This window comes from Macaca thibetana, chromosome 11 (genome assembly GCF_024542745.1).
Source record: "Macaca thibetana thibetana isolate TM-01 chromosome 11, ASM2454274v1, whole genome shotgun sequence".
NCBI classification, from domain to species: Eukaryota; Metazoa; Chordata; class Mammalia; order Primates; family Cercopithecidae; genus Macaca; species Macaca thibetana.
In genome coordinates, this window is record NC_065588.1 from 123,384,830 (window position 1) to 123,412,824 (window position 27,995).

The 27,995-nt window shown below is 39.3% G+C and overlaps 1 protein-coding gene and 1 long non-coding RNA gene across 4 annotated transcripts; one reads left to right on the plus strand and one right to left on the minus strand.

Moving 5' to 3' along the window:
* Positions 1 to 3,816: 3,816 nt before the first annotated feature.
* LOC126930964 (sperm protamine P1-like) lies at positions 3,817 to 24,910 on the minus strand. Of its 3 annotated transcripts, none has more exons than XR_007717732.1 (2): positions 24,710 to 24,910; positions 3,817 to 5,196 (listed from the first exon to the last, which is right to left on the minus strand). XR_007717732.1 is itself a non-coding variant. In XM_050748585.1 (2 exons), the coding sequence occupies exons 1-2, from the start codon at positions 24,740 to 24,742 to the stop codon at positions 14,643 to 14,645; spliced, it is 252 nt and encodes an 83-aa protein (XP_050604542.1). In that variant the 5' UTR covers positions 24,743 to 24,910; the 3' UTR covers positions 14,297 to 14,642. The 3 variants fall into 3 exon arrangements, 1 of the variants encoding a protein (XP_050604542.1); XR_007717733.1 differs by lacking the exon at positions 3,817 to 5,196 and adding an exon at positions 12,298 to 12,922; XM_050748585.1 differs by lacking the exon at positions 3,817 to 5,196 and adding an exon at positions 14,297 to 14,861.
* On the plus strand, positions 14,220 to 27,975 carry LOC126930969 (uncharacterized). Its single transcript, XR_007717737.1, has 3 exons — positions 14,220 to 14,297; positions 23,678 to 23,795; positions 27,642 to 27,975. It is a non-coding gene; the product is annotated as an uncharacterized LOC126930969 (long non-coding RNA).
* The last annotated feature ends 20 nt before the right edge of the window (positions 27,976 to 27,995 follow it).

The following is a 27,995-nucleotide window of genomic DNA, read 5'->3' on the forward strand; positions in this document are numbered from 1 at the left end:
AGATAGAGAGATAGATAGATAGACAGACATTGAGGAGACAGACCTATGGGAGATAGATAGATAGATAGATAGATAGATAGATAGATAGATAGACAGATAGATAGACAGACATTGAGGAGACAGATCTATGGGAGACAGATAGATGACAGATAGATAGATAGATAGATAGATAGATAGATAGATAGATAGATAGACAGAGAGACAGATAGACATTGAGGAGACAGATCTATGGGAGATAGATAGATGATAGGTAGATAGATAGATAGATAGATAGATAGATAGATAGATAGATAGATAGACATTGAGGAGACAGATCTATGGGAGATAGATGATTGATTGATAGATAGATAGATAGATAGATAGAATAGATAGATAGATAGATAGACATTGAAGAGACAGATCTATGGGTATGCTCATATGTATATTCATATTTAAATCTATATCTATAGTGACAAGTACACTAAAAACCTTTGCACAGTCATCTTTCCTGGGCCATTTTACAGTAGACTGGGCCAAAGAAGATCCTGTATCTGTAACCACTGAATGGGTTCTTCCTGCCAGCTGCACAAACAAAATCAGCTCACTGAGACCATGGCATTGCAGTGGAGAAGGAGTTTGACATGAGGCTGGCTGTGCCACCTGGGAGACAAAGTGGTTAATCTAAATGAAGTAGGTGAAGGGTCACTGGTCTTGTTCTCTAAGGTGTTATCCGAGCTTGTCGTCTCATGGCCAAGAGAATTAAGGAGCGTGGCCACAAAGGGTGAGGTTGGAGTAAAAATTTAATAAGTGAAGAAAGAAAGCTCTCCACAGCATAGAGGGGAGCCCAAGTAGGTTGCTGTTTTTACAGTTGAATTCAAAAGCTTTTATAAGAAACTCCTCTCCTCTCTGTAGCTATTTGAGCAACTTATCTGTAAAGCTGTCTGCATAACTCCCCTTTATCTACGTAGTTGTGGGTATGTCTCTAGGCAAGCACAAAGCACAGCCTCTCTTGTCTGTATAACTGTGGGTTTGTTTTAGGTAAGCCCCCCTCTTCTCTGTGCAAATTCCCACAGAGCCCATCGTGCATATGCCTGAGATGGGGAGGAAACTTTTTCCTGGGAGCCCATTCATACCACAGGGAACAAAAGGCTTCTATACTAGACCCTGACTGCTTATCTGTGCAGATGCAGCCTGAGTTTTTCCCACGCTGCTCTATTTTTGCTTGCAGCTGTGATTTTTCAGGCAGGCTGCTTCTTTGAGGACTAGCCTTAGGTGACTACCTAACTGATTTTTCCCTTTTTTCTCCCTCAACATCATTCTCCCCAAAGGCTCAGAGGTTAGGGTAGGTGGCATGCTGACAGGTTGGGGAGGCAATCATAAGAGTATGGAAAATAGTCCTCATGTACTGAGTCTGCTTCTGGGTGAAGGGCCACAGGACTGGCTGAGTTACAGGTCCAGGTCATCCAGTTGTTAGGAATGCAAAAACCTGAAAAGACATTTCAAATAGCCCATCTTAGGTTCTACAATAGTGATGTTATCTCCAAGAGTAACTGGGAAAATTGCAAATCTTATGACCTCCAGAGTAAAGGCTAGTAATTATTTAGAATTCACTCCCCTCTCACCGTCATAACTTGGTGGTTGTCCATTAGTTTTACAGGAACAGTTTAGTTTTTTTAGAAGGCCTGTTATAATTTAAACTATAAACTAAATTTCTCTGAAAATTTGCTTGGCCCATGCCCAGAAATGAGAAAAGACAGCCAGCCTGGCAGGGTAGAAGCAAGATGAAGTTAGCAATGTCAGATTTCTCTTACTGTCATAATTTTGCAAAGATGGTTTTGTCAAAGGCACTTGAACCAGAGCAACTCCATTTTGAATGAAGGCTTGGTAAAATAATGCTGTGACTTACTGGGCTGCATTCCCAGGATGTTAGGCGTTCTAAGTCACAAGATGAGATAGGAAGTTGGCACAAGACACAGGTCATAAAGACCTGGCTGATAAAACAGTTTGCAGTAAACAAGTCAGACGAAACTCACCAAAACCAAGATGGCGATGAGAGTGACTTCTGGTTTTCCTCGTTGCTATACTCGAACCAGCGCCATGACAGTTTACAAATGCCATGGCAACATCAGGAAGTTACGCTATATGGTCAAAGAAGGGGAGGAACCCTCAGTTCCAGGAATTGCCCACCGCTTTCCCAGAAAACTAATGAATAATCCAACTCTTGTTTAGTGTATTATCAAGAAATAACCATGAAACTAGGCAACCCACGGCTTATGCTGCTGCTCTGTCTATGGAGTAGCCATTCTTTTATTCCTTTACATTCTTAATAAACTTGCGCTTTCACCTCATGGACTTCCTTGAATTTTTTCTTGCACGAGATCCAAGAACTCTCTCTTGGGGTCAGGGTTGGGATCCCTTTCTGGTAACAGTTTTACATCAGAGAAAGAAATAGAATCTGTAAGATAGATGATTCATGGATGATAGGTAGATAGATAGATTTATATATTGCAAAGAACTAACTTATACAATTACGAGGACTAGGAAAATCAAAATCTGTAGAGAGACTATTAGGAAGGGCAGGTTGGCAACTCTTGGGCAGGAGCTGTCCACAGGCACAGGCAGAAATCCTTCTTCAGGGTAACCTGAGTTTTGATCTTAAGACCTTTCAACTGATTAAGCCCACTCTGATTCTCCAGGGTAACCTTCTTCTGTACTTCAAATCCACTAGTTGTGGATGTTCATCACAGGTACAATATACCTTAGCAGCAACAGCAAGGTTAACATTTGAATGACAGGGACCATATATGGACTAAATGTGTTTGCCCCCAAATTCATATGTTGAAATCCTGATGCCAATGTGATAGTTGTTGGAGGTGGTGGCTTTGGGAGGTAATTAGGTCACGAAGATAGAGCCTTCATTCATGAGATTAGATCCCTTGCAAGAAGAGGCCAGAGATCTAGCTAGCTTTCTTTTCACCATGTTACAATTCCAGGAGAAGTCAGCAGCACTGTTTAGAAAAGGGTGCTTATTAGAACCTGGCCATTTTGGCACCCTGTTCTTGGACTTCCAGCCTCCAGAACTGTGTGAAATAAGCTTGTATTATTTAGAAACCACACAGTCTATGGTAATTTTTATAGCAGCCAAACTAAGACAATAGCTTAGCCAATTAGACACATAAAACTGGCCAACTGGAACAGGAGTTGGAGTGACAGTTGGAATTCAGGAGGACCACTAAGAGCAAGAACTTCTCACGTCGTGTCATCATAATTTAAAAGTTGATAGATTTGGTATCCAGATTTCTGATGACTCTTTCAAATGAGAATGTCTGCTTTCATTTTAATCTTCATCCCAAAGTGGTGACAACTGACTCAGCTTAAGAACCAACCCTGCACTGAGGCCAACTGTCTGATGCCGGAATAGGTTTGATTTGGCACCTGGGTAACACTTTTCGGCATGGAGAGGGTGTGTGTGTATGGACAACAGCAGAAAGTAAAATTAGAAAGCAGGCCGAGTCACCTAGTTGAAGGAGAACAATGTCTTGCTCAAGAGCTTCCTGAACTTCTCAGCAGGGCTTTTAACTAAATTAGGGGTGAGGCAATTGCTAAGAATACCTGTAATCAACTTGTTTAGGTTCAGGGTCTGAGACTGATCTGCATGACTTATTTCAGCCCTGGAGTTTGTGTCGGGATTATTCCAAAGTAGCATCATGCACCAAGTTCTCACATGATCTTGTTCCTAATAACAGTAATCACTTATCCTTGACAGCATATGATGGGAAACTTTTTACCTAACCAAGTGTGAAAGAGAAAATCATTACATGTCTACTGATTGTTGTCATATACTATTTTATTTAACAGAAACGTATTTTCCATGAATGATTTAATACAAGGAGACATAAAATATGCATGTGTTTAGAAACCCAATTACTCAGCTGAAAAACTCTGTCTTATTATGGCTTCATTTCCTTGCCTACTCCACACTTGCCATTTGAACGTCCTGAAAGGTGATTTTTGTACCTGACAAGCAGCGGATACCCTTTACAAAATTCATGTGTGTCAAATGCCTTGTCACATTGAGAAGAAGTGGACTATTTATTCAGGGTCTCATGGGAAATTTAACTCAGGCTTATCATAAAATCAGGCTTAAATTTGTGTTCAAAGGCATGGTTAAATTCTGTTCAGAAGGCCAGGTGCAGTGGCTCACGCCTGTAATCCCAGCATTTTGGGAGGCTGAGGTGGGTGGATCACAAGGTCAGGAGATCAAGACTATCCTGGTTAACATGGTGAAACCCCATCTCTACTAAAAATTTAAAAAAAAAAATTAGCTGGGCATGGTGGCAGGTGCTTGTAGTCCCAGCTACTAGGGAGGCTGAGGCAGGAGAATGGCATGAACCTGGGAGGCAGAGCTTGCAGTGAGCTGAGATTGCACCACTGCATTCCAGCCTGGGCAACAGAGTGAGACTCCATCTCAAAAAAAAAAAAAAATATATGTTCAGAATACATACTATTTATTGAATATGTGCCATGTATTAGGCACTGTGGAACTCAGTGGTTAAAAACATAGGCAGAACCCCAGTGTTCACACACCTCACATCTGGGTGGGAATACAATTCAACAATGGAGTGGTGAATATTTTCATAAGATGTACAAGCAATCCTGACATATTGTATCAGGGCTGTAAGTCAAGATGTCTGAGGTTAGAGAAGCCTTCTTTAGAAATTTATGTCTAAGCTGAAGTCTAAAGTCCATAGGAAGTAGATCCAGTAAAGGAAATAAAGAGAAGTCTTCAGACAGAGAGAACGGTAGATGTAGCAGACACGGCTGGTACGACAACTGTTCACCACTTACATTGCTTCTGCCAACTTCCAGCTAGGAGAACCTGCACCTCAGTGTTTGAAGATGCCCCTCCCTCTTTATTTGCTGAAAGCTGCAAGGCAGCCCTAAGAACAGGACAGTGGAAGTCACACTCCTGCCTTCAGGTAGCACTCAACACATGAATATTTTCCAACCCCTTCAGTCTTGAATCAAGTGTGGCCTTATGACCAGCCAAGGCAGTAGTCATGCCACTGTGCCATTTGTGAGTCCAGCTTTCAAAGGCTTTGTGTGCTTCTGTTTTCTGTCTTGAACATCTGCCTCAGCATGAGAATATGCCTTAACTGGCCTGCTTAGGATGAGAGACCACATGAAGAAGAGCTCATCTTTCCAACTGAATTCATCCTAAATTAGCCCACAGCGAGCCAGGCAGGTGAGAAAGCCACAGACAAAATTAGAAAAAAAGAAAAAAACACAAAATACATTAAGGTGAGAAACACTTCGCCAACTCCAGTAAGAAAAACTTCCCAGTTAACCCATATTCTTGTGATTACAAGTAATAATAAATTAAACAATAATATTTAATTATGATGAATAATAATAAATAATCATTGTTCACAGTTTATTGAATGCTGGGGTTGTTTTACAGCATTATTATGGCAATAGCTAACTGATACAAACCATGCCATGGTTTTCACTGGTCTGACTGAAGACTTGATGACTAGAAGTCATTTTATTGCATTTTGTGTAGTTTTTCACTATTTTTCTGGTATTTTTCATCGTTCATAGTTCACCCCCTCCTCTTTTTCCTCTCTCTATAAATAATATTCTATTCATTCTTTAGTCAATAGGAGAAAGTACTTGGAAAATTACAATATGATTGATTATCTCTTTAATTATTAACCACATATGTGTCTTCTGAATCTATTTAGCAAAAGCGAAACTTCACTTCTTTGGGGAGAAAATATTCACTCCCAATATTACAGGAAGTATGTTAATGCAGGCAGAAGAATGCACTGCAACTTCTTATAACATGTAATACCCCAGTCTTAAATATTCCTATCTGTTTATCAAAGCCAACTATATGTAGGCATCATTCTTTGTCATAATAACACATATATCCATAACTCTTAAATTTTTTTCTAAACAAGTGTTCAACATTTCAGACTTTGCTTCATTGGCCACAATTAAACTCTCCATTGTTGAACCTCCCTAACATTTAAATAACTATTATTTTTCCCCATAGCTCAGTTGATAGCCCAGAGCCCTAACCCTGGGGATGTTTATCACCCACTGGAACAAATTAAGTGGCTAGAATTTATCAGTAAACGATATTGATTTATATTTGCCTTCATCCAGAGAAAATCTGAACCCAGACTGCAAAATCTCACTCCTGTTTTACACTTCACTACACCTTTTAAGCTAGTGCCATGGATGAAATTCAGGTTTCTTCCTGAACTACTGTTTGGGTCTTATTTTTTTCCTTTTGGTTTCATTCTGTATCAAAGAAGAAACTGAGTTTCTGTGGATTATAAACAATGGAAGAGCTAACTCTCATTAAATACCCAGTTCATTTTAATCAGTTGTTGCAAGCGTATCCTGCTTGATGATCCCATCTGAGTAACCGAGGAATACTTTTTAAGAGGAAGGAAGAAGCTCGAGATGGTTTCAATATGCACTTTTCAGTGAGTCCAGAAATGAGACCAGGTGAGGTCCTCATGCTCACCAATGTCCGATGCCAAGGGACTCAAGTGGGTGGGCCGTAAACACCATCTGGTTTGACTTTGATTTCTCTCTATTTGATTGTCTACAGAGGTCCCAGAGGTGGACAAACTGGCAGCTGATTCTATACGAGGTTCACAGAGAGAAAATAAATCTCTGCCTTGTTCCATAATTGCTCTTGTACAAAATAAAACCATCAACTTGGATCATTCATCCCAGAATAAAGAAATGTTTCATTTGAAATTTATATGTGCAGAATCTCTTCCATTAGGATGAATCTGAGTTTGTCATTAACATTTTCATTAACATCAATGTTTTCTTTCTTTTAAAAGAGCTTTATTTTTCTATTTCATGCAAAACCCTCCACTGGGCAATGGAATCACAAAAGAGAAATGGGTAGTAGTCTCTTCTCAAAGGAGCTATAAGGCTTGTGTGTGTTCTGTTGATGATGTTGAGTTTCATGGAATTTTCTTATCATGCATGAGAACATCCATATTTCATCAGGAAAGTAGATCATTCCTATGTCAATAATTATACAGCTTTCATGTATATTTTATACTCCTCCTTGTGCTGCCATTACCTGTGAAAAGATCACAAACCCTTGCCCTTCTGAATTCAGCAATGACTGAACATATGACTTGCCTTGGGCAATGTAACATGAGCCTAAATATCGTGTGCCACTCGCATGAAGAAGTTTTAGAGGCCAGCTTGTGTTTGCCAAGTTCTCTTTCCCACTGCTAGGATGACCAACAAAGTTCTAGACAGGTGACACTTCATTAGCTGTGTCCCAATGAGAAGATGTAGAGCAAGCCACAGCCAACTTACAATGAATGGACATGCAGAATGAAACAGAATTCAACATTTTGACGGCAGCCATTGGTATCTTAAGGTATTGGTTTCTACAGCATAACCTGGCATATCCTGACTGACACAATAGTTGAATTAAAAAAGAAGATAACCAAAACCCTGCCATCCATAAGAGAACACAGTTTGCCTTGTGTCTTTTATATTCCTAAAGCCCTTTTAACTCCCTAAACCTTCTGATTTTCCTCTTTCTAATACTTTATTAATAACTGTATACATTTATGATTTTTTTCTGAAAATAAAATTATATCAAAATAAAAGTATGATTATAGGTGAAGATGGGCCACATGTAGAGGGGTAGATACATAAAAAGATGTGCACATAGAATGATGCTATGCTCATTTCTGTATTCCCGGGCCCCACTCACACATCTCACACCTGTTGGCCCTCAGTAAATTCTTATGAATTTAAATAAGCAGGAAGGGCTGCTTATGCATTCATGAGTGTGGACTTGCTCCAGGGGAAGGAAAACATCCATGTACTTCCTTTCTGGCACATGGCCTGCTGACCCTAAACATTTATTTCTGATTGATGAATATTTATGAAAACTGCCACTTCAATTAAAATATAAATGCCTCCAGCTACATTAATTGGAATGAAGGAAAAAAGACTCATTTGCATTCTAGAAGATAACAAATGAGGGGCAGAGGTTGTCTTTGTTCAGAGTACAGAAAATAATTCAAGAGTTACCACTAGAGAGAGGGAACACAACTTGAATGCATTTCTGAATCAACAATCCTTGAAAAGAGGGTTGCCATCTTGACTTTCTGGCCCAAATCACCAGGGGATAAGAGTATGTTTCAATTTAACATCCCTTACATAGATTGCTAAGCTGCCACATGCCAAACACATGCCAAAGTGAAATGGGAGAAGTTCCCTTATCCCCCTTGCAGGACGTGTCAAAGGATATGAATACAATGAATAGAGTGAAGAAAAAAAAAACTATGGCATGGGACAAAGGGCCCAAATAACACATTTTCACAGAAGACGTACAAATGGACAACAGGTATATGCAAAGGTAGTCAACATCAACATCGCTAATCAGGGAAATGCAAATCCAAACCACAGTGAGATACCTCCTCACACTGGCTAGAATGGCTATTATCAAAAAGACAAGAGGTAACAAATATTGGTTAAATAAAATAACCAAAATATTGGTTAAATAAAATTTAACCAACAGGAATGAGGGTGAGGGAACCCTGTGCACTGTTGTTGAGAACATAAATTGTTATGACCATTGTGGAAAATGGCTTGGAAACTTCTCAAAAAATAAAAATATACAATTACCATATTATCCAACAACCCCACGTCTGAAATCTACTCCATGTGCTGTGCTATTTTTTAACACCTTGCTTTGTCATTTTTCCAGCTGTGTTACTCTGGAAGATCACTTTATTTTTTCAAGTATGTTTTATTATTTGTATAGTAGGAGTAATAGTGCAACACACAAATTATTATTGTGCAGATAAGAAGAAATAACTTATGAAATATGTGTGCTTAACTTATTTAATTCTCACAGTAACCCTACGAAGTACTTTCCTAGTCTTATTCCAATGTTATAAATGAGAAGACTAAAGGACAGAATAAATTTTATAAGGTTCTAGCACAACTGAATTAAGGTATCATAATGTTAACTCACAGGAGTCTGTCTCCAAACTGCATGTTCTAAACCACTAAGCTTTACATATTTGTTTTCAACTTTCTTATTTTATTTTATTTTTAGCTAGTCTCTGTGGCTTGTTTACACAAAAGCTATTCAGCACTCCCAATTTTCTTTCACCTTGTAAGAACTCTTCATACTAGAGTCTAAAGATTCCTACATTAAACACATCCCTTTTTCCTGTAGCAAAACTATGTTATAAATTCTTAGCCAATGTGATCTAAGAAAACCATTTCAGAGAGTCTCAGAGAATTTCTTTTTCTTCTGTGTAAAGATGCAGAGGTAGAGGACAAATATCTGTAGTCATTCATTGTTTTTGTGATTTTTGACACTGTTGAGTGAAAATTTGATGATCAAACTGTTGAAGGCATCCTTTTGTCAGAATAAGCTATGTAATGCTGCAGTAACAAATAACACCTAATCTAACATTAAGCAGCATACAAGGTTGTTGTTTTTTTCTGTTACATTTGTTGTGGGACAACTAGAATTTGTGCTTATTTTAGGCAAACAGAAATATGGGCCAACAGAGTAGTGTTATTTTGAACACTGTTTGTTGCTGTGCCAATGGGAAGGAAACTCTGAGGGTCTCGACCTTACATTTAACTGGTCTTGGCCATACACGGCATTTGTCCTTTCTGTTCTGTATTCTCTAGAACAAATTACTCATGTGGAACCACCTGACCATAAAGGCACTAGAAAGTTCAATTCTGCCATGTGCTAGAAAATGATTTGGTAAAACTAAGCGATTATTAATAGGGAAGATACAGTGGACAAACTTAGCATGCCAGAAGAGAAAAATGAGATCACACCATTGAAGCATTGAATCAACTCCAGATAGACTGATTCCATATATTCTATTAGGATAAAAGCTTATTGTTGAAGTAGATCTAGTTGAATATCCTGAAACTTGCATCTAAAAGCCATCTCACAAACACAGCTTCACGTCAATGGAGTTGGCTGCCTTCCTGTTTTGATACGCCACTCTCTCTGAATTTAAATGATCTTTCACTTCAGTTATGATTTCTTGTTTATTTATGTAAGCCAATTTGTATGAAGGCATCTGTTCTCCTTCAAAGAATACACACACTTGACTCCAAAAACCTGAATGAGTAATACTAAGGATCTAAACCCATGTGGCCCAGCCCATAGTCTAATATGAGAAGCAAATAAGAGATTCTAAAATTCCTCAAGCAATTTATTGGATAGAGGAGAAAAGTAACTTGAGTTTTTCTGGTAAGCATGCCTTTGAATTCCATTAAATGAAAGATATTAAGAGAAAAATGCATCATATCTAAATGTAGACATTACTTTGCTACTCTCTTTTGCCTGTTGTAGTATTAGTAGCTGAATTTCTATATGAGGATTAAGATACTCCTAAGTATTACTACAACATAAATTGAATAGGGTATGTAGCTAATTTTTAAGATGGAGCCAAGTATGTAGGTGTTTAGGGTCCTTAAGGGGAGATAGATGACAGATAGATAGATAGATAGATAGATAGATAGATAGATAGATAGATAGATAATTTAATTATTATCTTATTAACTTACCTCTTATTTGTCTTCAGATTTCCTTCCTTCCTTCCTTCCTTCCTTTCTTTCTTTTTCTTTCTTATCCAGTTTTCTCACCACTACTTATCAAAGAGAATATTTTCCCTAGTGTGTATTCATGTTACCCTTGTCAATAATTAGTTCATATATTTATATCAATATATTATAATGCATATGTACAAAGTAATATATTTATGCTTTATTATAATACATATATACTTTTTCTTTTTCTTTTTGTCCTTACAGAGTCACGTATCTGCCCTCAGCCATTCTTTATTCTCTTTTGAATCTCAGCAGGCTACTCTGTGGAAATGCATCATAATCAACTTACCTCTTATTTGTCTTCAGATTAGAAAGGAATCACTTGCAGGAAACCAGGAGTAGATAGGAGAGCAAGATCCATGCATTTGTCCTTCCTTCGGACATCTCATTGCTGGATTACTACAACTGATGGAACCTCACAGCAGCAATGAGCCTCTCTATGCACACTTCTTGGCTGCCTCTGGCTTTGATGCATGGGTATAGTAAGAACTCCCACCACAATTGGATTTAAGGAACTGTAATATCCTGTGCGGTTTGCTTTATAATCTGTCCACATATTTGTAGATGGTCCCTTTATTAATCTATCTTTCACTTATCTTCATTTGCATGTGCCATATGTTTCCTGCTGAGCCCCTGAATTATAGGATTAATAAGAGAATTTCCTTGCCTTTATATGTGCAAGTGATTTGCTATTATTCAGACAATAACAAAGATTTTGAAAATTGTCTGAGGAACATGGACATTGTATATTTGGTTCAATTTTCTGAAAAGACAATATTGTAGCTTTAGTTTTCATGCTCACTTGTGTTTATTAAAGGAGCTCTATAAAAGTTCCATTGAGAACCACAAAGGCATTTCTCTTCACTCTTGATATAACCTTGACAAAGCCCAGTGCAATTTCTTATTTCCACCTTGTCCTAGAAACTCTAAATCTTCCTGCCCCTGTCAACAAATCAGTTTTATAAAGATGAGAAATGTGCATTCAAGTTCTTTTAAAGGTTCTGTGTCAAAGAGTTCCACATTTTGCAATCATTTTAGACATCTTTGCAGTTGCAAAAGTCACCATTTGTAAGAGGTTAAAGAATATTTTCAAGCGATAAAAAGCTTTCATCTAAATTATTGAGTCAAAGGTTATTACCTCCATAGATTAAAGTCAAAGCATACAAGATATGGAGGATGTTGGGGTAATTCTACAGCAAGGCCTGTGGTACATCACCAAACAGTTTCTAAAGACAATATTTAAACCCCCAACTTTCTAACAAGACCTGTTCCAGACTAACATTCAGAATCTTTCCAGACCATTAAATCAGAACTGGATTCAAGTGAGAAGTATTTCTCTAATTGTTCCATGATTTGCAGTAGATTCATTTATTTTTTAATGTGAACAAGTTGCTGACTCTTCTCTGACCAATTTACATCTGCTGCAAAACTCACTTCTCACCAACTGTTTTTTTCTGCAACGATGTTTCTCCATCCCAATGCCCTGATCATGCATCAGAATTTAAAGAAATGAAGGTATCCCAAAGCATCAGAGATGTAGGACAAACGGGACCTTATATTTGAAATTAAGTTCATTTGTAGAAAATTGCATGAGCTACATGCTTTGTACATTGAATTCATGGTCTGAAAACTTTTACAAATTTTCTCTATAGTATATTCTTAAGGGTTTGGTGCATAAATTTATGTCTATCTCTTTATAAACACACATATGCATACATATATAAAAATAAAAACATGCGTATAAATAAAATAGGAGGAGAGGAAACAAAAGCTATGAAAGGCTGTGAGCATAGACATTTAAAGATAAACTGAGGAGGCTAGTACCCAATCTCGTTTCCCTGCATGGACTACATTATAATTGCCCAAACTAAGAGCAGCCCCCGATAAATGCAGAGCCTGCTCAAACACAACCAGTTACTCAATGCTGGAACAAACAATGGGCAAACCAAAAAGACAATTGATCATATATATTATTTGCATCACATCTATAAATCCTTTAGAGATGTTATAAATATTTCATTGCAAGTCCTGTATCAAATGTAACAGATAAAGAAGAAAGAACATGGTCACTTTTTCCCCCTGAAGCTGGAGGTCCTGATTTTATGTTCAAAGGAAGTAATTGTTTGCAGTTTTCTTCATCGAGATCTTAGCATATCCCATGTTGCTCTTGCAGGCCTGGTGGCAGAGGGCATATTTAATGAAGGTGTCAGTTTTCCAGGGGAAAGAAACAATGAAAAGCCAGCACTGCTCCCAATAGTAGTGCAGTTGAACACGTCTGCTCAGGGAATTCCCACTGTATAAAGAAAGGAAATAAAAGGGGAATGCTTCCTGAGTGTTCAGGAATGTCAGTTGAAGGAGCTGCATGAAAAACTCACTGCTGCTGAATGTTGTATTGAAAACATTTAAATTCTAATGTCTGGAAAAGAAAACGCCATGTTGAGCAATTGCCAAGAGACAGGAGAATCGCTTGAACCAGGGAGGAGAAGGTGGCAGTGAGCTGAGATCACAGCACTACCCTCTGCACTCCAGCCTGGGTGACAGAGTGAGACTCTGTCTCAAAAAAAAAAAAAAAAAAGAATGAACATATTACGTTTTATACATTACTTATGATTATTACTGAAATCAACTTTATCTTGGGGAATTCACAATGACTCTTGTAAATATTAATAACTAATTAATAGGTTGAAATATGAGCAACAAGTAAAACAGCCTGCACATTGTCACAGGGAGGTGAGTAGATGGGAGAACCAGGCTGTGAACCAACTTACTTAGCAAATGTTACCTATTATGACCTATGAGTGTTACATAACATGACCTACAAATGTTACATGCTATGACCTACAAATATTACATACCATGACATGAAAATGTCACATGTTATGATCTACAAATATTATATGCTATGACCTACAAATGTTATATACAATAACATACAAGTGTTACACACTATGACCTACAATGTTACATATTATGACATGCAAATGTTACCTACTATGACCTTGGAAAATCTACACACTCATCAACCCCTCTAGTTTGCTCAGTAGTTTGTAAACAGTGAAGAAGAGAATCTGTGAAAATCTCTCCTCAAATGTCTCCAAAGCCATGGGATTTTAGGCAGAAGATATCAATGATTTATTCTCCGAAAATTATTATCTCCCAATAATCGTTATAGTCAGTGAGCCTGTCTCTTTGTGAGTCGGGGCTGTGGGCTGTCTACCCTCAGCCCATTCGGCACAGAAGAAAGACAGCAGTCACAATCAGAGAAATGACTCCCTGCCGTTCATTGATGCACCTATCTATCCATTCATTCTAAGCAGCATTGCTGAGCACTGAATACATTTAGGTTTTGTTTCAAGTAGTGAAGAGAGATGATTGATACACTGGCCCATCCTCAGCAACCTCACAGTTTGTTGGCAAGACAGCTTAAAGCAAAGAAAGTTATGGTACTACACTACATGCATGATGCAATTACTTGCACTATGCTCAGTGTGAAAACAGAGGGGCAGTGGATCCAGGGGAAAGAGCAATGGACCTTGAGAAACACCAGCTGGTTGGGTGATACAAGCCCAAGCTCTGCAGCCAAGTCCCAGCTCCAGCATGGAGCAGCTCTGGGACCTGGGGCAAGTCACCACCCTCTCTGTGCATCAATTTCCTTACTTGTAAAACAGGTATGTAAGCAGTAGTTTACCTCTTTGGGTTAAATGAGGGAATTTGTGTAAAGCAGAGTCTAGTGCATGTTTAGTGGGGGTCAATAGGTGTTATTATGTTGAGTCCTACCTGGGGATTCAGGCAGTAAAAATGGATCGGTGATCCTTAAGGGGGTACAGCAGGGGGTATACTGTGGAGGAGCACATATTTTTATTTTGGTAAAGCAATTCACTACTAAAAATAATTGAATACTGGTATAAAATTAGACCTTATTTTTCATATGCAAACTAAATAAAGCAGACTCTAAACAAGGGTTAGTAAATTTTGCTGTAGAGTTGAATAGCAAATAATTTAAGTTTCTTGGGTTATACAGCTTCTTCTTCTTCTTTGTCATCGTCATCGTCGTCGTCGTCATCTTCTTCTTTCCTTCTTCTTCTTCCTCTTCTTCTCCTTCTCCTCCTCCTTCTCATCTTCCTCCTCTGCCTCCTTCCTCCTCCTCTTTCTCCCCTTCTTTTTCTCCTCCTCCTCTTTCTTTTCCTCCTCTTCCTCTCCTCCTCCCCTTCTTTCTCCTCCCGTTTCTTCTCCTATACAAGTTTATAAAAATGTAAAACTGATTATTAGTTCAAAGGCCGAACAAAAACAGGCTATCAGCTGGATTTGACCTCCAAACTGAATTCGCTTGTGGGCAGAGTTTGCTGATCCCTTTTCCATATAGTATTAAAGTCTGGTGGCTATCTGAAGATAGAGTAACAATTCTCAGTGAAGAGAGCTTGGAAATAGGGGAAATCACTACCCTAGGGTATCTAGGGGAGGCAGAGCAGAATCTCAAGGTATGAGAATGGTCATTTTGTTTATTCACTAAAGAATGAAAGATACTGTTTTTTGAAAATGAGAAATGCCATCCTTAAAACCATTGGGATCAAGAAAGTTCTTAATGCAAAGGATGAAGATTTCAGGCATCGCTGCTCAACAAAGGTCCCAAGTTTGGGACCAGAGGAATCTATACATGAGGATGAGGTTGATCTACAAGCCAGGGCTTTCAGTCCTGAGGGGAAATGGACACATGGCCACTTCATTCTGCCTCAAGCAAAGATGTCCAGGTAATATGAGGTTAAGCTTTGCTAAAACTCCAGGATGCATCTTTGGTTTCCTGTGTGACAGGACGAAGAATCTTCGGACTGCACATGAATGGAGAGAAGCTGTTTGTAAGTAATGAGGGCACCCCTCCCACCACCATGTTGAATTCAAATAAATCACTGTCTGTGCTTGTCTTTGTTAAGTGGTGGCGCTTGAGAAACAACAGTGCAGAATCAGAAGACCATGCCTACTCAACGATGGCATCACAGAAAACATGCCAGAAAGGAGGAGAGACTGGGCATGCCTGCATCTGGCTGCCTTTGGCTTTCTTCATAACTCTTGGAGGTGGCATAGACCAAAGGGGCCCTTGGATGTTGCCTGTGAAATGCAATAACTGTTATTCATAAAATGACATCAGTGATTGGCACCAATGTTAAAATAAAAAACATAAATTTGACATATGCACAATACCCACTAACATAATCTGCCCGAGCCCAGAAAGATTCTCTTTGCTTTCTTTTTTGTGGTCGAACTAATTGTTCTCAACATCAGTTGTACAATTAAATCAACTCAGGACATTTAAAATAGTACTGTTTCCTAGAGTCCACCCTGAGAGACACTAATTCAATGTTCTAGACATCAGTACCTTTTCAAAAGCCTCTATAAAACCAGATGCTGAGAAGGGTATGAAAAAGGGAAATTGGAGAGAGGTTGATGAAAGGGTAGAATACATAGAAGAAGCAAGGCCCAGTGTTTGATAGGTCAGTAGCATAACCATAGCTAATAATAATTTATTCTATATCTCAAAATAGCTAAAAGAGAAGAATTGGAATGTTTCTGACACAAAGAAAATATACATATTTGAAGTTACGGATATCCCAGTTACCCTGATTTCACTATTACACATAGTATCCATGTATAAAAATATTACATGTATCTCAAAAATATGTACAATAGCTGAGTACAATGGCTCACTATAATTTCTATAATCCCAGCACTTTGGGAGGCCAAGATGAGAGAACTGCCTAAGCCCAGGAGTTTGAGGCTGCAGTGAGTTGGGACTGTGCCAATGCATTCCAACATGGAAGACAGAACAAGACTCTCTGTGAAAGAAATAAAGAAATTAAAAGAGAAAGAAAGAAAGTAACAGAGAAAGAAGGAAAGAAAGAAAGAAAGAAAGAAAGAAAGAAAGAAAGAAAGAAAGAAAGAAAGAAAAGAAAGAAAGAAAGAAAGAAAGAAAGAAAGAAAGAAAGAAAAGAAAGAAAGAAAGAAAGAAAGAAAGAAAGAAAGAAAGAAAGAAAGAAAGAAAGAAAGAAAGAAAGAAAGAAAGAAAGAAAGAAAGAAAGAAAGAAAGAAAGAAAGGAAAGAAGGAAGGAAGGAAGGAAGGAAGGAAGGAAGGAAGGAAGGAAGGAAGGAAGGGAAAGAAAGAAAGGAGGGAGGGAAGGAGGGAGGGAGGGAAAGAAGGAAGGAAAGAAAGAAGGAAGGAGAAAGGGAAGGGAAAGAAGAAAAAAATGTACAAATGTATATCATAAGAAAGACCTTATTTTAAAAACTCTACTGAAAATTCATTGACCAGAAATAGTCACATGACCTCACCCAGCTGGCACCAGCAATCCTCAGCCCATGAGGTGAAGAGTCCATGTGTTCGGTGAACAGCACCCATGAGAGCAATGCTATCCTGTGCACAAGCAGAAGAAAGAGGAATCTATGAAAGAGAGAGTTCAGGGAAGGGGGAGTTAGGAAGCAAACAGGCTGCTATCATGCAGTGCAAGTATGGTATAAACTCTATTACTCGCTGAGTGGGAACCACACAACATCCGCTTGCATAGACGTAGGACCAGCAGGCATCTGAGTCGTTTCTATTGCTTCTTTGGAAATGCCTTTGCTTCTAACGCAGAAACAGGCCTACACCTCCTTAATTACACATGTGGAAATATGTTCCACAGAGAAGAGGTAGATTGTTTTACTGCTTCTTCCTAACTAGTTGACCCAGCCAATGCCTGCAGAGGCTTCGGTAGTTTTCACGTGTTGACGGCATCCACAAAGCTGGGGGCTCACTCATCAGGTTCTCTGGAAGGGATCCCTTCAAGTGGACCTGCTAATCTGCATAAACGTTCATCTTAAGGCATGCATACTAAGCTCACCCCATCTAATATGTCTCCTTGCATTTGGACTAACGTGTATTGGAGTTAAAACATCAGAAAACACTTAGACTTATTTCCAAAGATGTGTGAGTCTCTGAGGTGCAGGACAGAAATTTGTTTTTTGTTTTGTTTTGTTTATAACCACTTTATCCAGACAGAAGGCTAGGATGGTTTGTAGCCTCCAGTGTTATTCTCTTTTCATTTAGTAAATGGCGGCTATAGGTACTTTTAAATTGTGTGCATATATTTCTCGGAATGGCTGCATTTCATTCATTGCCCCCAGAGATGCTAAAGCCTCATGCTGGAATAGAGATCCAAGATTCATCAAAACTGGCCACCAGGCACAGGCTAAGATGAAATAAAGTAAAAAATCCTGAAGCACCTTGGGAGTCATTTTCAAAAATATAAATGAAGTAACCAGTATCAGTTAGAATAGCTGTGAGAAACAGTTTATTCAAATGAGTGACTAAAGAGATTTTAGTGAAGGGACAATTAACAATGATCCTGTTAGTGTAACCGGAATAAAAACAAGATTGGGAAGCACCAAGGAGAAGCCCCTACTATTCTTTGTGCCGAGGTGGGAAATGGAAGACAGCTGGTTCTAGAACCTGGAGAAATCCAGGAGACAGCCTCCTTCATGGACAAGGTTGTGTCCTCATGTTGAGGAGCATAAACAGCAATGCTGGGCAGCAACACCACTGGGACAGAGTCAGGAGGATCACACTCAGAGCTCTCTCCTGCCACCCTCTGACCTTCTGGGAGTTTCTCCCATGGTCTGATCACAACTGGCAGCAAACTGCAGCCCTCCATCTCCCAGGGTGCAGAGCAGGATGTAGGATTAACAAAAATACATCTTTGAGGGGCCAGCAGAAAATATCCAGGCATAAATCAAAGACCAACATACTTGTTTTAGAAAACAGAAGCCTCTGATGATGAGTGTTATTGAACTTTTGTTCATAATTGTGGAAAGCACTATGGTGATTTCTCAAAGAACTAAAAACAGAACTACCATTCGACCCAGCAATCCAATTATTGGGTAGTAAGGAATATAAATTGTTCTACCATAAAGAAACATACACACGTAGGTTCACTGAAGTATAATTCACAATAGCAAAGACATGGAATCAACCTCAATGCCCATCAACAATAGACTAGATAAAGAAAACATGGTACATATATACCATGGAATATTATGCAGCAGTAAAAAAAAAAATGAGATCATCTCCTTTGCAGGAACATGGACGGAGCTGGAGGCCATTATCCTCAGCAAAAGAACGCAGAAACAGAAAAACAAATACTGCATGTTCTCACTTACACATGGGAGCTAAATAACGAGAACCAATAGACACAAAGCAGGGAACAGCCAACACTGGGACCTACTTAAAGGAGGAAGATGGAAGGAGAGAGAGGATCAAGAAAAATAACTATTGGCTACCATGCTTATTACCTGAGAGATGAAATGGTCTGTACCCCAAACCCCTATGACATGAGTTTGCCTGTATTAACAAACCTGCATGTGTACCCGTGAACCTAAAATCAAAGTTTAAAACAAACAAACAAAAAGAAAACAAATGCATTTCTATGACAAGCTGCAAATTTCTGATCTCTTCTTTTACTCATACTGAATCTTTTCAGCTTCTACTGGGCAGTGAGCCTGCAAATATAACAAGAGAAAATGAGTGGGAATGAGTCAGCCAGGAAAAAGGAGGTAAGCAGGGTCTGCTAGAAACATCACTAAATGCATGCTAATGCGTGGTATGAGGGTCTTAACTTGTGGATCCAGGGAATTTGTTCCACAGGCAGATTAGCATGAGAGGCCATTGAATCTGGTGTTTTTGCAAGTTTAGTAGTTTAGAGATAGAATTACACTGTTTTACTACATTGATTATTTCATAGTTAACTTCTTAATAAGGGGAAATGCCAACCTACGGAGTGTCAGTGACGACACACTCGTTGTAATGCCTCACTGCTGAGAATTTGAAAAAGGAGGTGAAGGAAGAAAAGAACACGATCCATTCCTGTTAAGAGCTCCAGTTGGTGTGAAGGCAGTGAGTGTGGTGCTAGTGAGGGGAGCCAGGTAGGTCACCACAGGGTGACCTGTGGACAGACCTCAGGTCAGGGCTGAAGACATATGTGCTTTCAGAAGTCAGATGGGTGGATGAACTGGAAAGGATTAAGGCAATAGGGAATGGTGGGAGTTTTCTTCAACTGGAGAATTTTACCCTGTCTAAAAATCGTATAAACCCATATATTTTCTTCAAATCTTGCACAGCCTAATAAATATTTTCAGAGAAAATTTAGCAGCCAGTATTGATTTTTATGTTGCTGTGATTGTCACTGTTGTTGTTTCTTCATCTTAGAGACATCAAGGGCATAGACAAAATCATAGAGAAGCAATGACCTTCTAATCCTCAATGGAGTTAAATTCCCCCAAATCCTCAGGGACTGGAACTCAGCTGAAGCTTCAGGAGCTCATAACCTCCTAAGATGTAAATGATACAGATGGCATCACTAACGTGAGGGAGAGCTCAGCTCAGCGGAACCCAGCGTATGAGACAACAGGAAACTACATCACAGAGCACGAGGGCACCGTGTCCCCCCACAACAGTGGGTCGGCGATGGACAACGCGGTGCAGACTGAGGGGTCAGTGCGTGCTTCATGGAAGAGGTGGGACATGAGATAGAAAAGGATGTTGGAGCTGAGAGGAGGCTGCTCCTCGGGCTCTAGATCTAGGTTTTCAACGTCCTAAAGGACATTTCAAAAGTAACAGACCTCAGGGGGGCCTGATTTCTCTCACGAAGCTCTTCTTACTTTAGGAAATCTAGTTGTGGTTATCAGTAACCGCCTTCCCAGGATCAAGGACCAAAAGCATTCTAGTCGTTTGACATATTTTCCTCCCTTTCTTGTTCCACAGGCAATGGATCTTTAAAACTTGTTAATTCAGGTTATTATCAAAAAGCCAAAAACTAGGAAGCACCAGGCAGCAAGGATGTGGAGGAAAAAAACACTTGTGTGCTGTGGGTGAAAATGCAAATTAGCAGAGTTATTAAGGATAATGGTATGGCGGTTTTCTGAAAAACTAGAAATAGAATTATCATGTAGTCCAACAATACTACATCTGGGTATTTACCCAAATGATTCGACATGAGTTTATCAATGAGATCTCTGTACTTCCACAATCATTGTAGCACTATCCCAATATCATAGTTTTGGGATGGAACCCAAAACTACTGCAAGGTGCCCCGTCCTCACCAACGTCTCTTAGAGATAGAATTATACTGTTTCACTACATTGATTATTTCATAGTTAACTTCTTAGTTAGGGGGAGTGCCGACCTGTGGCTTCCACTTTCTTGTGTCAATCCATCCCATTGTTTAAAGAAATTCAATAGGTTTTTGGGGAACATTTAGCAGACTCGCTTTGAGGCAGACTCGCTTTGCTTGAGCTTGAGGCAGACTCACTTTGCTTGAGTGTGTCCTTGTGAAATGGCCTGAGGGTCCCTGGACACCCTGTGCAGTGGCATGGTCCTCCTTCATGCCCTTCTTTCCATAGGTCGCTCTCGAGCCAGACAGCGGATTTAAAGCTGAGCTGAACCTCATGCTGGCTGGGTTTCCTTTGGTGAGTTTACTTAACCAGTTTTAGTCTCAAGTTCTTCATCTGATAAGTGGGGATAATATTAATACTGATATCACAGGGTCGCTATGGAGCTAATAAGACAATGCAAAATTCCAAGCACATAAGGTGTAAGCACACATGTCAGTGAGTGGCATTTTGTTTCTGTTATTTATTATTATCATTATTATTATTAATTTAAGACAGTCTCCCTCTGTCTCCGAGGCTTGAGTGCAATGGCACGATCTCGGCTCACTGCAACCTCCGCCTCCTGGGTTCAAGCAATTCTTTGCCTTAGCCTCCTGAGTAGCTGGGATTACAGGAGCCTGCCACCATGCTTGGCTAATTTTTGTGTTTTTAGTAGAGATGGGGTTTCACCATCTTGGCTAGGCTGGTCTTGAACTCCTGACCTTGTGATCCACCCACCTCGGCCTCCCAAAGTGTTGGGATTACAGGCATCTCTAGACCAGGGAAGAAATATGTTCTAGTTCCCCTGTTAGAGCCACTGCCTTTCTCAATATCACAAGGGTAGGAGACAGAAAGAAGGGATGGGCAGGGTGGGGAAAAGAGCAACTTGGAGACCTGGTTTTGGGTCTCAGATAGGTCTGGATTTGAGCTCAATTTCTGTTACTTATTAGTTTTGAATATTGGGCCTGTGAGCTTAACATTCCTCTTCTGTAAAGTGGGGATAGTCATAGCATCTACCTCAGTGCAATGCCATGAGGGTTCAATAATATGACACATACATCAGAATATTGAATAATGCTGTGTGAATAATATATGTTCCAGGGCCTGACTCTAGAACTTCCAATCAGAATCTTTGGGGTAGTCCAGAAGTGCACGTTTTTAATGAGTTCTCCTCCACGTAAAGTTCACATCAGTCCTGAAGAGATTCTGCAGCCATAAAGGTGGATGTTTCCATGAGTGTTCGGGACACCAACTCATCCTCATTAGACATTAGATCCATGCTGGGAATCCTCAGGCCAGCAATTTGAACAAGCTCCAGATCCACCGAAGCTGCAGTCAGAAGAACAAGACACAGATAAGGGGTGAAGAAGAACAAGAAAGCTTCTGAGAGTGCAGGTTTTTTTTCATCCAATTCAATGCTCTGGAGAAAATTAATCAGGCTAATCAATCACAGGTGGACTCTTTCTTCACTAATTGCATCCTGACTCAAAGTCCTTTCCCCTGAAATGTCTTTCCGTTTTCTACTTGCCTTCAAGTTTTCATCTTTAGCATTGATTTTCAGAATTCAAATATAATTTGTTTAGCTTAAAAACAAAAAATGAAAACCCGTTGTTCTTCTCTGAGGTTTCTGGATTAATAGTTTGATTCTTTTTGGAAAATTCTCAGTTATTCCTTCTTTGAATAATTTTTCCCCTCCATGTTTTTTCCTTCTTCTTTTGGGTTTCCAATTATATGCATATCAGACTGAAATCACCCCACAGGATATGAAAAGTAGGTTCTATGTCTTCATTCTCTTTTCTCTCTGTGGTTCAGTTTTGGTAAATTTTACTTCGACTAGACAAACTACTTTAAATTCCTTTTAATCATTATTTTAAACATTTAGTATTTATATTTTATTTAGACAAACCATATTCAAACTACTGAAAATCAAAGATAAAGATAAAAACTTGAAGTCAGGTGATGGTGATGCAAATTTAATATCTCACTTGGATGTGGCTACTAATATCAAAAGAACCACCTTTAGCCTCTTCACTCTTGTTACTTGATCAGCAGGATTTCTAGCTCTCTCTAGTAATAATATATATTGTAACTGAGCTATAGTATACATATTACATATACTGTGTATATATATATTATAGCTGAGCTATAGTATACATATTACATACACATATGTAATAGTATACATATTACATATACATATGTGTAATACGTATTACCTATATTACACATATGTAATATGCAAGTGTACATGTATATGTAATATGTGTATGTAATATGTATACATATACATAACATGTGCAATGGTATATGTATTACATATATTGTAATGCAATATAATTGTAATACTATTGCATACATATTACATACATTATGTATCTTTCTATCTATATGTTTACCTATATCTATCTCTCTATTAAGAAAGTCGGTTTTAGGTTCCTGTGATTTATCCTCATTATTTCACTTAAATTCCACAATACAAATTTCCAGTTTTACTGATGAAACTAAAATATAGACCAATTCTGACTTGCCTAAGGTCATTACACTATTAGATAACAAAAATAAAATAAGAACCCATACAAAATAACCCCAAAGTCCACATAATTTTGAATTTTCAGGATTGCACTTTCTATCAAATAAAGTACACTCATTCTTCAGAATCACAGATTGCTGCAAATGGATACTCTGACTTCCAGAGACTTGATGACATTGTTTCCTCTCTTCTCCCATAATTTTATGTGTGATACGTGGATGCTGGCAGCTTCTCCAAATAAGGCATGAATCAAGAATGTACTCTCAACATGAAATAGCAAACCAAAGACTAATTATATCTACTTAAGTCTATCATAAAAATGGACACCAGCTTGCCTAATTATTTCAGCTGCCAAGAACACCAACCACCAAAGTAGCATGACAGATGGATCTCACCAAAACCTTGATATGATCTGAGGACAAGAAACTCAGGGAAAATGTGTTGATCCGTCATTTAAGAGGCAAAGGTATCCTCCTGTACTGGTGTTTGTTGGTAAATGTTGACACCCATTATATGTTAATAATCATGTTTTAGTTTCTCTTTTTTGTTTCATTTTCTATGTACCACATTGAATAATACTCAGATGAAGTTAGATTATAATTTCTTTTCAGCTCAATAAAGGTAAACAAATATATAGCCAGGGCTATTTTAACTGGAAAAAAAAAAGAAACCTACTACTAACAGTGTCTTACAAGAAAGGTGTTTAATTTTTTATGTTATAAAAAACATGGAGGCACATTTTATGTATGTCAGCAGTCAAATGGTGACAGGACCTTGGATAAACATCTGGGTTCTCTAGGATCCCACCTAATGTTTCAAGAAGATTGTAACTATATTCTCCTATAGCAGCATCTAAAGAAGAGAAGATGAAGCTAATTCTCATATCTATATTTTCTTAAATGAATAATCTTAACCCAAAACACTGCTAGATAAATTCCTTTTGCTCCTCATTGGCTGGATTGGGTCATATGGTAACCTATAGCTACAGAGAGGATGAGAGAGTGAGTATCTGACACAGTGATTGGAATAAACCTAACCATGATCTAGTGCTGGAGAGGTGGCACTTAGACAGAGTGATGATGCCTAAACTTCAGAAGTACAGTTATCTGGCTCCTCTAAGACCTGGACTAACTGTACATCATTGACAAGCCAAACATCTGATCGAGAATCACATTGGAAGACTTCTCATCAGTGTTGTCCTTGTAAACAAACGACCCCTATCTACCTTTACATTCCTTTTCTTCCTTGAACTTAAAAGCCTATAAAAACAAACAAACAAAAAAACAAGCAAAAGTATAGTATTAGTGTGTTTCCACACTGCTTATAAAGATATACCTGAGAATGGGTAATTTATGCAGGAAAGAAGTTTAATGGACTCACAGTTCTACATGGCTGGGGAGGCCTCACAATCATGGTGGAAGGCAAGGAGGAGCAAGTCACGTCTTACATGGATGGCAGCAGGCAAAGAGAGAGCTTGTGCAGGGAAACTCCTCCTTATAAAACTGTTAGATCTCATGAGACTTATTCACTATCACAGGAAAATTGCAGGAAAGCCCCACCCCCATGATTCAGTTACCTCCCACCAGGTCTCCCCCACAGCATATAAGAATTGTGGGAGCTACAATTTAAGATGAGATGTGGGTGGGCACACAGCCAGACCATATCATTCCTTCCCTGGCCCTCCAAATTTCATGCCTTCACATTTCAAAACCAACCATGCCTTCCCAACTGTCCCCCAAAGTCTTAACTCATTTCAGCATTAACTCAAAAGTCCACAGTCAGTGTCTCATCTGAGGCAAGGTAAGTACCTTCTGCATATGATCCTATAAAATCAAAAGCAAGTTAGTTACTTACTAGATACAGTGGGGGTACAGGCAATGGGTACATACAGCCATTCTGAATGGGAAAAATTGGCCAAAACAAAGGGGCTACAGGCCCCACGCAAGTCTGAAATACAGCGGGGAAGGAAAACTTTAAAGCTCCAAAATGTTCTCCTTTGACTTCATGTCTCACAATCAGGTCACACTGATACAAAATGTGGGTTCCCATGGACTTGGGCAACTCCACCCCTGTGGCTTTGCAGGGTAAAGCCTCCCTCCCAACTTCTTTCACAGGCTGGTGTTGAGTGTCTGTGGATTTTCAAGATACATTGTGCAAGATGTTGGTGAATCTAACATTCTGGGGTCTGAAGGACAGTGGCCCTCTTATCACAGCCCACTAGGCAGTGCCCCAGTAGGGACTCTGTGTGGGAGCTCCGACTCCATGTTTTCCTTCTTCACTGCCCTAGCAGAGGTTCTCCATGAAGGGCCCACCCCTGCAGCAAACTTCTCCCTGGGTGGGCATCCAGACATTTCCATACATCCTCTGAAATCTAGGCGGAGGTTCCCAAACCCCAGTTCTTGACTTCTGTGCACTTGCAGGCTCAACACCATATGGAAGCTACCAAGGCTTGGGTCTTGCATCATCTGAAGCCATGGTCTTAGCTCTATACTGGCCCCTTTCAGCCATGGCTAGAGTGACTGGGATGCAGTCCACCAAGTCCCTAGGCTGCACACAGCAAGGGGACTTTGGGCCCCGCCCATGAAACCATTTTTAGCTCATAGGCCTCCAGGCCTGTGATGGGAGGGGCTGCCTAGAAGACCTCTGACATGCCCTGAAAACATTGTCCCCATTGTCTTGGGGATTAACATTTGGCTCCTCATTACTTATGCAAATTTCTGGAGCCAGCTTGAATTTATTCTCAGAAAATAGGTTTTTCTTTTCTAGCAGATCATCAGGCTGCAAATTTTTTCAAACTTTTATGCTCTGCTTCCCTTATAAAACTGAATCCCTTTAACAGCACTCAAGTCGCAGCTTGAATGCTTTGCTGCTTTGAAATTTCTTCTGCCAGATACCCTAAATCATCTGTCTCAAGTTCAAAGTTCACAAATCTCTAGGGCAGGGGCAAAATGCTGCCAGTCTCTGCTAAAATATAACAAGAGTGACTTTTACTCCAGTTCCCAACAAGATCCTCATTTCCATCTGAGACCACCTCAGACTGGACTTTATTGTCCATATCATTATCAGTATTTTGGGAAAAGACATTCAACAAGTCTCTAGGAAGTCCAAACTTTCCAATATTTTCCTGTATTCTTCTGAGCCCTCCAAACTGTTTTAACTCCTGCCTGTTACCCATTTCCAAAGTCACTTCCACATTTTCAGGTATCTTTACAGCAGCACCCCACTCTACCAGTACCAATTTACTGTATTAGTCCATTTTCACATTGTTAATAAAGACATACCCATGACTGAGTAATTTATACAGGAAAGAGGAGTAATGGACTCACAGTTCCACATGGCTGCATGGCTGGAGAGGCCTCATAATCATGGTGGAAGGCAAGGAGGAGCAAGTCATGTCCTCCATGGATTGCAGCAGGCAAAAAGAGAGCTTGTGCAGGGAAACTCCCCCTTATAAAACCATCAGATCTCATGAGATGTCTTCACTATCACAAGAATAGCATGGGAAAGACCCACCCCCATGATTCAATTACCTCCCACTGGATCTCTCCCACAACACATGGGAATTGTGGGAGCTACAATTCAACATGAGATGTGGGTGGGGACACAGCCAAACCATATCAAGTATCCAGCCTAGTGTTCCTCCCTCCTTTACCCTACCATATTCTTGAGCATGCAAACAAGCTATATTTATTTGGGCTACAGAGAAACGTTTCTGATTGGAACAATGGAGTGGTACAGAAAAAACAAGCTGTATGCTTCACACATTTGCCAGTTAGGTTTACTTAAATATCCAAAAATGTGTTAAATTTTAACATTAGTGTTTTTTCAGTGTAGTTCCCTGATTAACAGCATAGCCATTACCTGGGACCATACTAGAAATGTGAATCGTTGGGCTCTACCCCAGATCTACAGAATCAAAAGTGCCGTGGAACACACCAATTAGCATTTCACCAAGCTCTCCAGGTGATTCTGATACATGCTGAAGTTTAACAGCCAATGCTTTAGAGTATGAGTTTGCACATTTTCTTTGAAAAACCAGGTAGATTGTGGAAAGCAGTATGATGATCCCTCAAAGAGCTGAAAGCAGAACTACCATTTGACCTAGCAATCCCATTACTGGATGTATATCTAGAGGAATATAAATCATTCTGTTATAAAGACACATGCATGCATATGTTCATTACAGCACTATTCACAATAGCAAAGACACAGAATCAACTTAAATGTCCATCAATGATTGCATAAAGAAAATGTGGTACATATACATGGAATACTATGCCACCATAACAAAAAATGAAATTTTTTTTTGCAGGAACATGGATGGAGCTGGAGGCTATTATCCTTAGCAAACTAACACAGGAACAGAAAACCATATGTTTTCACTTACAAGTGGGAGCCAAGTGATAAGAACTTATGAACACAGAGAAGGAAACAACACACACTGGGGTTGATTTGAGGGTGGAGGTTGGGAGGAGGGAGGGGGGCAGAAAAGATAACTATTGGGTACTGTGCTTAATACCTGGGTGATGAAGTAATCTGTACAACACCTCCTGACACAAGTTCACCTGTGTAAAAAACTTTCACATGTATCCCTGAACCTAAAATAAAAGTTAAAAAAAAAGAAGCACCAGTAAATATTTCTGGCTTCAGGAGCAATGTATCTCTG